The sequence below is a fragment of the Callithrix jacchus genome, chromosome 13, assembly GCF_049354715.1.
Source record: "Callithrix jacchus isolate 240 chromosome 13, calJac240_pri, whole genome shotgun sequence".
Taxonomy (NCBI): Eukaryota; Metazoa; Chordata; class Mammalia; order Primates; family Cebidae; genus Callithrix; species Callithrix jacchus.
In genome coordinates, this window is record NC_133514.1 from 79,828,777 (window position 1) to 79,842,168 (window position 13,392).

A 13,392-nucleotide genomic window follows, 5' to 3' on the forward strand; every position below is an offset into this window, starting at 1 on the left:
AGGGCATGGAGAGGAAATGCTTTATGGTAAACAGGGAGGGGTCATGGGAACAGAGTGCAAAGAAAGGTTGGGACTGGGCTAGGGTTTTGGAAATTGTGCATGAAAATGATCAATGAAGCGGTAGGAAAGGATTCTGAGCCTTGCTTAGAAGGACTAAGAACAGGGCAGAAGTTAGAGGGAGCCAAATTTTAGTTTAATGTAAGTGAGAATTTCCAAATAGAAGTGTGACAGGAAAAGTCATCAGTAAGTAGGTCTTGGTTAATCTAAAGTCAAGCAGAGTTTCTATAGGGCCCTGTGAAAAGAGGCTAAGCTGCAGTACCAGCTCTGCCACTGAGCCCCGGGTGGATGTTGGAGTTCATCCCAGTGGTTTATTTGTCTGTCTCTCCCACTGAACTGTGACCTCTGTGAGAGTGGGATTTTCCCTTGTTTATTATTAAATCTTGAGTGTCTACTACAGTTCTTAGCACATGACAGGCACTTGACAAATGTTTAATAAATAAATGAAAAGATGAATGAACAAACAAATTATACAGGCAGAGGATAAGCGGGAATGTTTGGATGAAGGCAGCAAAAGTAAGAAGTTTTTTCTCAGGGCTGGGTTTGTGGATAGAAAACCATGTGCTTCCCACAGAGTAGGCTCCATCGGTCTGTGGATTGAATGTGGCTTCGCATGGCAGCAGGAATACGTGACAGCCATTGCATGGGCTGGTGGGTCCTCAGATCAAGTACTATTGAGCCCCATAGCACTTAGAATCATTGTCTAGGAGAAGGTCATGACATAGGTCCAGCTTACTCCCCAAGAACTGCTGGAGGTTCATGAGGGGCAGGAGGGGTTGCTAAGCTGTAGCACTGTAAATGCCTCTGGTGTGGCTGTCCCTGTTTCCCAGCCCACTACCTTGACCACTCTGACCACTGTGGATGAACACTACTGCAGCTTTTCAGAAAGGTTTAGTGCTCTTGACCTCCATGCCTCTCTGTCCCTGCCATTTATATATTTTTGTGTTTTTTTGGGTTTTTTTTTTTTTTTTTTTTTTTTTTTGAGATGGAGTTTCGCTCTTGTTACCCAGGCTGGAGTGCAATGGCGCGATCTCGGCTCACCGCAACTTCCGCCTCCTGGGTTCAGGCAATTCTCCTGCCTCAGCCTCCTGAGTAGCTGGGATTACAGGCACGTGCCACCATGCCCAGCTAATTTTTTTTTGTATTTTTAGTAGAGATGGGGTTTCACCATGTTGACCGGGATGGTCTTGATCTTGTGACCTCGTGATCCACCCACCTCGGCCTCCCAAAGTGCTGGGATTACAGGCTTGAGCCACTGCGCCCAGCCTATATATTTAAAAAAACTTTTAGTTATGATGAAATGCACATCACATGAAATTAACCATCTTAACCATTTTAAGTGTATATTTCAGTAGCATTAAGTGCATTCACATTGTTGTGTAACCAGTCTCCAGACTCTTGTCATCTTATACAACTGAACCTCTCTATCCATGAAGCAACAACTCATCATCCCCCTACCTCTGCTTCTGCCATTTTTATCTAACGCATAAACATCTTCATTGTTTGGGAGAATTCAGGTTAAACCGTTAACTCTTCCCATGTCTTATGGATCTTCAGTGATGGTATCCGTGAGGCCGAGAGGGGCACAGGAATAGCATTTGAGTCAAATCTATCCAGGCTCTGGGATGAGTGGCCCCTGGAATCTCCCAGAAAGTGGGTTAAACCCTTTGGCTATCCGCAAACGCCTGCCCGCCTGGCTGCCCACAGGGAAGCAAGCAGCAGGCCAGGACCAGGAATGAGCCAGCAAAAATGAATGCAATAATTGGGTTGTCCTTGCTGAAAGCCTTTCATGCAGGGCTTCGTCAGCCCACGCCCCACCCCCCTGGACTCTTCTTGCTCTGGGATTCTGACCTCCTGATCTCCTAGACCTGTCCAGATTTTTTCAAGGTTATTGTTACTTCCACAGCCAAGTGGCTTTTCCTTACTGGCCTGAATTAAGGCCAGAAACACATTCCTTTTGTTCCCTCTCTTACTCCTTGAGAGGTGGTGCTGTTGGCCAAGCCTCAACTGTTTGTATCTACATATACACTCACTGCCCACCTTTTTTCAGAGAGTCACCATGAACGCAAGCTCATTCCCCACAAAAATGAAACCAAATGCATTTGCCCCATCGGCATCCTGGGCTGCAGGTGGGCCTCTGCAGGTGGGGTGCCACTTTGCAGGCTTCTCCCTGCATGTTCTGCCTGCTTCCCTCAGCCCACAGATGCAAGGCACTGAGGGAAAGGACAAAAGATGGTAATCTTCCTGTGTTCACAAAAGTCCTATATTTGCTTGTTGAAAACAGACGTACACATGTGAAAAGATGACTATGCCAGGCAGTAAATGTAAAATGCCATTGAGTTGAAGGGACTACGTATCTGACATGAGTTAAGAGGCAAGGCCAAGATCACGTCCAGCTTTGGTGGTCAAGGCAAGCTTCCTGGAGGGAGATGCACTCGCAAACTTGGTCCAAAGAGTGGACTGCATTGGTGCTGGCAGGGAGAAGGGGTGAGGATTATGGATTGGGGAACCACACCCACCTTGAGGATGGGATACAAAAATGCATGCATTTTAAATGCCTTGCTTTAAAATAGTTTAAATATGTGCTCTACCTTTCTTATCTGGGTATATGAGGAACACCATGTCTAATGCCCATTGTGAGGAACTGAAGCAGTGAATCAGATAGATGCAAAGGGAGGGTCTTGAGTAAGCTGCTTCAAAGTTTAGTGGTGGGTAAGATAGTAAGAAACCTGCTACAGCTGGATGCATAAATTGATTTCTGAAAAAATAGTGGTGGGTAAAATTAGCAGACATCTGGAAGAGGCACACATTTCAAAGTTACTTTGGTCTGATCTATAAAGCACACTATGAGGAATATGATTGGTAGCTGGTCTTAATAAACAGTTAGTGGGTTCTGCCTGCCTGAAATGCAAAACAGATGTATCTTTGTTCTTTTAAACTGACTTTGATGAATAAACTATATGTGACGTCAGGTTCAAGCTATTGGATGTCTGATTTCTACTCAGAAATATTTTAGAATATAAAAAAGTTTCCATGGTCAGCACTGAGAGAACAAAGTGAATTCCAGTTACATTGCTGTTAGCATTGAAGCAGGTTCAGAAATTCAGAGGGCAGGCCTTCATCCAAGCAACGTCTTTTGGTATTTTGAGGGCATTTTTTTCTCTCTGCCACACCAAGGCATCCACCCATTTCACAGCTGTGAGCTCCAAGGGGATTTGGTTTTCAGCCATCACGCTTAGGGCTTTCTGGTGGTGGTTATTGCTGTTTTGCTTATTTACAAATGTCTCCTAAAAGAGCAAGATAGGATTCTGCAACAGTGATCCAGTATCTAGGGACTGTGTGATGCTGCCATTTCCCCCAATTTGCTTGGTTATGAATGACGTGGGATTTTTAATCGTTAGCATCTTGGCTTTGCTGGGTGTTTTTGGCAGGCTGACCCTCCAGCCAGCCCTGCACTGTGCTGTGTGCCTCAGGAAACCGGCTCATTCTGCAGGTGTTTCATCCATAAACAAGAATCAGCCACGGGCTCCTCTTTCTTTTGACGGAAACCCTTTGGAATTTAACTTTCAGATACAAATACTTGGAACAGTTGGCAGCTGAGGAGCACGAGAAGGAGCTGAGAAGCCGGAGTGTGAGCCGGGGCAGAGCCGACCTCTCTTTGGACCTGACCTCACCGGCAGCCCCTGCTTGCCCGGCCCTTCTGAGCCATAGCCCCTCATCTTTAGACTCTCAAGAGGCTCTGACAGTGACTCTCTCCTCCCCAGGAACCCTTCAGCATCCCCAAGGTGAGTACAGGGAGGGTAGAGGGGAAATGAATGGGTTAACATCAGACAGGCTTCCTCGGGCAGCAGTGATGATTTCAACCTGCAGACTAATACGGAGACAGCAATTACGGGTACGCTTTGTGGGGGTGACTGCAACCTGTGTGGGCACTAACAAACTAGATGTCTTCAGAGCCACTTATAGTAAAGCAAAATGATTCATCAGAGTTGTCAATGTGTGGTCATAGAAAAAGTAGAATACGGAAAATAAGCTTTACTCTGACATTTAATCCTAAATACTGGGATATTCATTTAATACTTTCTCATTTGGATACGTGAGTCTGCCCAATCAGGGGACTACGTTTGAATGTTCTTACCTGAGGAACTTAGTCTGTTTTAAATTAAACTAAAGGATAATAAAATTAATTGCAGCAAGCAAAGAAAAATGTGGACCTAGTGAAAAGAGAAGGTAAATATTGAAGAAGGAAAATAATTCCAATTGTAAAAATTACTGGTACATGATTGGGTGTGAGTGTGTGGGGGTGTGTGTACTTGCTTATGTGCAGACAGGCAAGCTCTCCCTGGAGATATTCTGTCTTCTTAGCTTTATTTGGAGAGGCATGATGATATTGTACACTGCAGCCTTCAGCATCAGCTGTTTTCCTGCCTGTTCTGCACATTGTAAGTCCGTTTTCTTTCACATTAACACAGGGATGGTTCCCAGGCACCAGCATTTACACAGTGTGTGTGTTGATTAACCCTACTGCTAGCACTGTTTGGTTTAGTCAAGTGTTGTGGCTTATGGCCTGATGTAGACTTAGCCAATTGAAGACAGCAGAGGCATTAAGATTTTAATTGTAGGAGGGTTGACTAAATATGGCATAACGTTTAATTTAAACAAGGCCAGACCCCATGACCTTAGCAGAACTGGATATAGCAGAACAATATCGTCTGTCCAATTCTTTGCTGGCTCTCCAAAACTTGGCTCATTTTGCTGGAGCAGGCTGGCTTCTCTACAGCTTCCCATGATGTTCCGTTACTCCTGATCCCTGAGCCATGGGAGATTGTCCCAGGCAGATGGTTTAGTCATGGTTGAGTAATGTCGGTCTTAAAGTATCGAGACTCTGAGAGTCAAGAAAACAGACAATTCTATAACAGCCATGTGCTTTCCAAACCCTGCCTCATATCATTGCTATATCTACATTGTGGTATTTCCAGAGGCAATATAAGAAATATCCTCCTTCAGAGTTGTGGTTCAGTGCTTCATCCTGGGACTTTTAACTAAAAATTGTACCTCCAGTTGTTTATAGAATAATTGTCTGAGTTGTGAAGTCAGAATAGCCCCAAGCTGAAAGGGAATTGTCAGTATCTGTAAATGTCATTTGTCCTGAAGTTTTTAATCTCTTTGATGTTTGTGGCAAAAGACAATTTCTTAAGTATTTGATTGAATTACAATGTAACTCAAGACCAGTAAGAATAAAGAAAATACTCATTTCATGTGGTGTGTGTGTGGCGGGGGGAGTGGGGTATGCATTTGGAGAAAATAAGTTATGTCAGTATGTTTTCAAAAGATATTTGCAAATGTTATTTTCTCTTCAGAGAAGGGATTAATAGGGACCGTTTGACCAAAATTACACAATAAATGATAATTGCATGGGGAAGGAATACAAGGCTTGAATCTGCACATAATTACGAATTCATAAAATAGCATCATATGATGTTGTTTGCTTTGTTTCTGGAAAAAAATCAAAAGCACTGGCTCCTGTGAGATCTAGAAGAGCTGCTCATTGTATGTTAAGTAATCATGATCCAAATCAGCAAGAACCAGCAGTCTTCTCACTTCCTTGTCCTGATATGTAATTGATTTATAAAATTGGAAATCGCAAGTGTATGAAAAAATGGTGGTCTCAAAAAGGACTGCAGAGGTTTCCTTCTGCTTTGTAGATGTTTGCCCTTAGGACAAAAATGCACAGTTGGTATAACAGAGTTTTTCTTAACCTAGTTTGAAACATTCTGTTAGTATCCAATTAATAGTATATTCTTTTTACGAAGTCTCATTTTCAAATGTCCAGAAATAACCTTTTGCTTATCCCCAGCATTTCCAGCATCCCAGCATCTGGAGGAAGAATTAAAAACATAATCACACATCCAGACGTTGGTCCTGCACCAAACACCTGGCATATTGTGGCCCAAACGTGCCAGGGATTGCCTTGCTTTTTCACTCTTTAGCCTTGTGGGATCATGCAATCATGATACGCTTCACATTTTTGTAGTGTTCTGCCCCTTTTTCCCCAAACACATCTGGGTAGGTAGGGGAGATGTTATTATCCATGTTTTACTGAGGCCCAAATAGATGGAAAGATGTGCTTCAGACCCTCTTGGCACAGTGCTGGGAGTGTAATGAGTGTTTTGCTGCCAATCTCAGCCATCTGTCATGGAGTCATGGCTCTACCATGTTTGCATTGTTGTTCATATTAATGTCACACCATTCCTTTGCTAACCAATGTCTGCAAAAATTGCAGCCTACATTTCAGAATTATAATCACAGAAAAGGAAAAACTAATATTTGTTATTAAATTTTCTATGCCTCAGGATTACAGGTCCCTTTATGGGTTCTTTATTTTGTAACTCCTGTTTCAGATTCTGAAGAACTTTCAAAAGAAGACACGAAAACATTAAAAACTCCTTTTCCAAAATATACTTTTTAAAAGGGAAAGGCTAATGGTAAATACTGGTAGCGTGATGTGCCATCTAGTGAGATGTCTCAGCGGAAAGCTTCCCAGCTAAACATGCTATAACTTATGTGTGAATGATGCCACTAGCCACCCCACCAACTCAATATTAACTTAAATTACTTTTCCTTCTGGCCCTCCTGTGGCTTAGCAGATGTGTGTCCCCATGCTGCCTAGACTCAGTGATGATGGTCTGAGTATTTTCCTTCTTTCTCAAATTACCATCCCAGGGGAGGGAAAGACATATACATGTTACTATTTGCCCTGTGTTGCAATTAATAGAGATAATCAGCCCAGAGTTTGGGCAGACATGGAAAGGCATCTCTTCATTCATTGCTTTGATATCCTTTCCTTATTTTCACTGTTCTGTGGTGATACACATCAGAATATCTGCTTAGTAAGTTTATTTCCTATTATTTTTAGAAACTCATAGATGATTCTGAAAGCCCCTAAGTGACTCTCATTATCAGAAAAGGTACAGTGTTCTTATTAGGATAGAGTTCTTCAACATAATTCTTGAGAAAGTTGCTCTGAGGATTAAAAACAGTAATAATAATCTGTGTACCCATAAGTAAAGTCAAGATAACCAGATAACCTTTTATCCCAGTTTGGTCAGATCCAGGTAACCTATTTCCTGAAAACAGAGTAGAGAGAAACTACTCACCTGAAAACCAGAGGTTGATGGTGGTCCCTGGAGGGTGTCCCGGTGTTGAGCTGCCTTCTCCAGAAAGCTAGAACTGTGTTCCCCACTTGCTCCCTCTTGCATACGAGTCTCTTCTGAGGCCAAGTGGAGATAAATGACATTTCCCAGTGGAATAAAGCAGCTCTCAAGAATTTAGAAGTGGCTTTCACCCACTAACCTAGCCATGAAAGCAAAATTATGTCTACATTTTTTTATTATGAGCTTGATACTCTCCATATTGCACACAGAAATAATGCATCAGAGATGCATTTGAAAATGATGCCACATTATATTATTTTTATTTATGTCAGGGAAAAGTATCTTTGACAGTGATTTTTTTCTCTACCTGTAATTGGATTCCAGAGTATTTCCAAATGTCTGATTGTTTAGCCCTAGAGATACATATGACCTATATAGCCATGGCACACTCACCAGCAGCATTAACAGAAATTATTGACAAAGGTATAATGATAATTCCTCTCACACATCCAGGCACTTTAAGTATGGACAAACATGGCTTCCTGTATCCTCCTGATCTCAAGCCTGGAAATAAAATTTAGACATAGAGTGTCATGAAATATTTAGTTTGTATAAATAATTTTTCCCATGGGCATGCATTTGTCATTTTGGCTATTGTCATTGTTAGTGTTGACTGTCTTTGTCATCTTTGTTGTGTAAGATGTTTTGAGTCTCCTTCAGGTGTAGGCACTCTCTGAAGTTATCTAATCCCCACAGCAGAAATCAGAAACATCTGGTATCCTATTTCCAACTGGCATGGTAGCAATGGAATATAGTCCATCATCAGCCCAACACTGCATGCTAGTTCTCTTGCATAAACATTTTGGATGCTCCAATTCAGTGTTTCATGAATTGGCAGCAAACTAGATTCCTTGTGGTTCTGTGACTCAGGGCTGCCCCACTCCCTGCCTCACCTGACTGCTGCTACTTAATGACATTTTGTCAGTTGGACAAAATCTTTCAGCAACTCTACCCAAGGCCAAGGCCCTACCTGCTGCACCTGCTGTGGGCAGCCTTTGCAAATCACTGTGTTTTTCTCTCTTGCCATTTCACAGTCGCTAAACATTTCCCCTTTTCTCCTTATGGAAATGACAGTTGCCTGCAGTATGTCTTCTTGCATCATATTTGGAAACATTAATCAGGATCAAGTCCTTCTGAAATAGACAAAGTATAAACCTTAAGTAAAGACAGGCACTGAGTGGCACTGGGAAAGTTGGTAAAGAAGAGCACAGGAGTTCAAGGCTACACTGTGTTGGAATTAATGTCTCACCACAGCACTCCAGGCTGGGTAACAGAGCAAGACCCCAACTCCAAAAAATGAGGGGGAAGTAGACATGATCTGATTAACATGATGATTTCCTAGGCACCTATTAGGTGTCAAGAGCTGTGAATGGGATTGAAACATTACCCTACTTGTAGGCTAATATGCTGCCCTGCCACAATTCCATGGATGCTGAAAGAAGACACAAAATTACTGGGTCGGAGACAAAGGACTTCATTACTTGTAGTGATAGCAATAGCCAGAGTATCAACATTTGCCCATTTCCCCAAGCCCCAGTTCCCACAGGGTGATGTGAATAGGGTCCAGTGAAACCTGCTGACACATTGTGAGGAATCTGGGAAAAGGAACCCTGAGCCCTGGGGACCTGAACTCTTTTATAATGGGCAGTAAACGTGCCTTCTGTTTGTCCCAGAGGGAGACATTATCTTTATTACAGTGGGCAATAAACCAACCAGATCTTTTCTCTAGGGGGAGACCCTATTTCTGTCTTCTAAGGCTCTTTGCTATGTACACATCCTTAGAAAGGTAGTGCAGAACAAAAGGCTATCAGTGCCTTTGCTGCAAGACTGAAGAAACATAGGAGCAGGTGTAGGGAATTGTTTCCTAATATTAGATTATAATAGTTTTAAGTCAACCTTTACTATCAGATTTGTATCCTAAAATCTGATTAGTGTAAACAAACAATTCAAGCTTTGAACAGCATTTAGCTTATTCCCATTTAACAAAAAAAGAAATTGCTGCGGGAGCTGAGACTCTGCCTGGAGCAGGCACGTGGGATGAACAAGTTTGGTGCATCTGGAGACACTCAGAGAATCTGGCTTGTGGGCCGGGTGAAATATCAGTGTCTTTCAGCCCAGGTGGGAGCCTTGGGTCCATACTTCCAGGTGCAGTCAGGAGGCCCTACATGTCAGGACAATGAGGAATCTTGAGCCATGGTGGTACTTTGGATTTCCAGACGATGACTGAGACCAGGGAAATTAGCAAACGAGAATAACTCTGGGACTCCTTCTAGCATCCTCGTCCATCTCAGGATCTTAATAACTACTCTGCCATCTCCACCACTCTCCCTTTCCCTCCAGCAGCCCTGCTTTCCCCCATCCATCTTTGGAACACATTTTTTCAAAATCATATAACACCTGCCATATAGCAAGATACACATGCGTTGATTTTCTGGTACCTGAAATACACTTTTTCAAGAGAACCTCTGGGTTCCATGACATGCAGTGTATCCTCTCTGCCTCTGGATTTGATATGTGATGTGCATCTTTAGAGCCTATTGAAATTGTGACTTCTGTGAGAAAGTAGTTCAAGTCGCTTTTTGTTGACTTTCTGGATTCAGCCCCCTTTGGATGCCTCTGCGTCCTCTAGATAATCTCCAGACTAAATAGGACAGTTGCATTTTGTATCATGTAAATTTCTCTTTATTGCTTTCTCATCTTATCGTTCAGTCTTTTCTCATCGTTTGGCCTTTATTCTCTCATGGACTCCTCTTCTGCCTTCCCCTTAAGTGGTGGGTTTTTCTGAAGTTCCTCCCCAGCTCCCCCTCTCTTCATGCCGTGTTCTCTCACCGAGCCCTCACATTCCACCTGTGATTTTTACCTACCTCCCATATACTTTAAATCCCCCAGATCTGATCCTCCAGCCTTGGCCTCCCTGAGCTCAGGGCATGTGTATTGCACTTTTTCTTGAATGTCTCTCTGACCCTTCAGACCGACTAGGTGCCAGGCTGAGGGCTGTTCCGATGGGAGGTGCCGTCCATCTCTCATTCAGAAACCCCACCCCAAACCTGCTTGTATTTTCTAGTCCCTACCTGGGTAAGGCCATCTCTCTTGGCCCAATCATTTAAGCTGGAACATACATGTAATTTTTGATTCCTCCTTCAACATTTATCCTACATCCAGTCAATCCCCAAGTGTCTTTTGTGGTGTTTTCTCTCAAATCAGCCCTCTTTCTTTTATCTTCATTTCTAGTGCCTTAATCCTGGCCTCGACCATCTCTGGTCTGGGCCATTTCAATCACTTCTGATAGGTCTCTCTTTTGTCAGGTTCTTCTCAGCAACCCAATTGAAAAAAAAAAGGATCTCTGTACATTTTCTTAAAATTATTAGGTGGCTCCCCATTATCTACCACATAAATTCAGATCTTATGTGACATTCAAGACCCTTTGTTACCCAGTACCAGCCACCACAGCCACCCCCCCAAGTGTTACACTCCATCCACACCAAACCACAATCAGTCCCTGAAAAATGCCACGCTCCGCTCTTGGAGTACACTCTTCCATTGGGTTCCTCCTGGACTCTTCATCGAGCTGAAGCATCTTCTCTTCTCTGAAGCCTCCCTTGACCCCTCTCTTGTGTTTCCCTTGCATCTTGTGCACAGTTGGGATGAAGGGCTTACCTTACTGTCTATGTGATAGTTGCTCCTCCCAAGCATCTGCATGTGCCTCAGGTAGGGCAAGGCATGTGCCTGTGCCCACTTCTGTTATTCCCAGTGCTTGGAGCAGAACAAGCATTCAGTACATGCGTTATGAGTTGGCGAATGGTCAAGCATGACAAAAGAAAGCAGACATATGAATCTGCAGAGACAGCTGTTTTCTCTGTGCCCAGGAAGAAATTTATTACATGAGCCATGGGTGGAGGACGCATCTTTGACTGTGCAGGCCACTCCATGAGGACTGGATAAATTATGTTGGCATAATTGATAGAGAGGAAACTTTACAGAGAATTGCCATATCTGGGCCATTTCTTTCTGAGGATCCAACTCTAACAGAATAGTCACACTATATGTTATCACTATAAGAATAATTGAACCTGAAATTGACTTCTTTTTATCCTATATGATACTACAGTAGCATTATATACATATTTAAGCAAGTGAACTCAATCAGAAGCATAATCTGAGAGACAAGAGTAGGAAGTGGAAATGCTAATTTAATAGTGCTTTTAACCCTTCTAATGTTCAAATCTAACGTGCATGTCCCTGAGAGAGCATGACCACAAGGAATATGGCTCTTTTTTCTGTTCCCTGAACCATTCCCGATTCCAACGTTCTCCTTGTAGTATGAACAACTTATTGCTTCAAACGTGATTTTAGAGTTACAGATTTGTTTGGAAGTAACGTGGCCCACGAATGCAATCCCAGCATGTAAGGACTTCCACTGAAGTGAAATTAAAACCTTGATTGTTGAAACCATGGAGAAGTTGTGGGATCTATAAAGTGGCACTGTCCAAAGGGACTTTTGAAGGTAATTTGACTATACATGGTCAAAATTGTTCAGGTCCAACAGGTTCAGGCCTAACCCATCTCTGAAGATGAAAACTATCCATCTTCAGAGGGGCTTAAGCCTGAACCTCTTTGGAAAATCAAGCTCTGAAATTTCAGGACAAAGCTTGGCTTAACTTTTAAGGCATAAGGATTAGACTATTGAATCAGTATTTTGCAAGTGATGAGCTGTTTCCTCTGTGAGGCTTGAGTAGAGTTTCTTTTGTGAAGCTGAGTTTGTGCCCATCCTCATGCAACTATTCCTGTAGAGCAGTGATTCTTCACCAGGGGTGATTTTGCTCTCCTGGGGGACATTTGGCAGTGTCTGGAGACATTTTCAGTTGCCACAACAGCAGAGGAGGAGTGGAGGGTTGGTGCTGCAGCTTCTAGTGAGTAGAAACCAGGGATCCTGCTAAACATCCTACAGCTATGAGACCGTCTCCCAGAAGAAGAAATTATTCAGTTCAGAATATCTAGGTACCCAGGCCAGAAACCTTGCTCTAGAGTGAATCCAAGTGAACAACTTAGCAAGAACTGGTCTAACACCAAAGGCAAAGTCTAAAGGATTTTCAAAATTGTGAGTTTTTTCTCTTGAGACCTTTTTCAGATTTCTGTGATTAAACCACAAGTCTAGTCAATCGTGTTAGTTATTAGCTCTGAGCTGGGGAGGTCCCTGGAATCTACACAGTTTGGAGCAACCGTTATAGAACCGGCTGGCCCAGTCCTTGGTTTCATAAGACCTGCCAGAAAGCCAAGTCCTGGCAAAGTCATCGAGACACTACCACAGATTGAAATCAACTGAAGCCACCCAGAGACGTATCAAGTTCAGATCTTTCTACCAGCAATTTATCTCTTCAAAGAAAAATTGCATGACAAGAAATTCTAATTGGACACCCTAAACTCAGCAGTCAGGGACATGGATGAAAGCAGAATTGCAACATTCCTGCCCACCGTGTGTGTGTGTGTGTGTGTGTGTGTGTGTGTGTGTGTGTGTGTGTAATTTCAGGCATGATGATATACTTCTCCTTGGTTGCTTAAGTCACCCACCACACAGTATAACCCTGTGATTAACAGCCAGAGCTTTTCAGTCCAGTCAATCCAGGTTCAAATCCAAGCTCTGCTAGCATGAGCTCTGCTTGGCAGTGGGTCCTGTTGGTCACAGGGTCACTGACTGTATTCAGTGAAGGGACTGTTTATAGAGGTATAGGAAGGTCATAGACCATCAGAAGGTGGCGACGCTTCACCAGAGACTAGAAGTCATGGGACACTGTTCCTGCCTTCAGGCCTAGAGGAACTTGGTGATGACTACGACTTGGTAAGATCTGTGGCCATAGGAGGGAGACCAAGGGACAGAAACAGTGGCCGGACAACCTCTGCCAAACTAGGGTCCTGTGTGAAGGAAGCAGGGATGTTAATATTCCAGCTTCCTTCTTCCCACCTTTGCTAGAACCTCCAGGGGCTGAGCCAGGGAGAGGGAGAGCACATGCAGGTGGTGCTGTCTGTGGGGATAAGCATCTTCGGGCACAGAGCAGAACAGAGCATGGATCAAACAGTCAGAGAGTAGCCAGCCTGCTGTGTAGCTCTGGGCAAGTTGCTTAAC

General features: G+C 43.3%; 1 protein-coding gene across 48 annotated transcripts in view; it reads left to right on the forward strand.

Moving 5' to 3' along the window:
- The window catches only part of FHOD3 (formin homology 2 domain containing 3), a 508,721-nt gene that overhangs the window by 416,804 nt on the left and 78,525 nt on the right, over window positions 1-13,392 (forward strand). For all 48 annotated transcript variants that reach the window (XM_054243584.2, XM_035269718.3, XM_054243586.2 and 45 more), the window contains one exon: window positions 3,628-3,842. In XM_054243584.2, coding sequence (XP_054099559.2) covers window positions 3,628-3,842 — 215 coding nt within the window. The remainder of the gene's footprint in view (window positions 1-3,627; window positions 3,843-13,392) is intronic.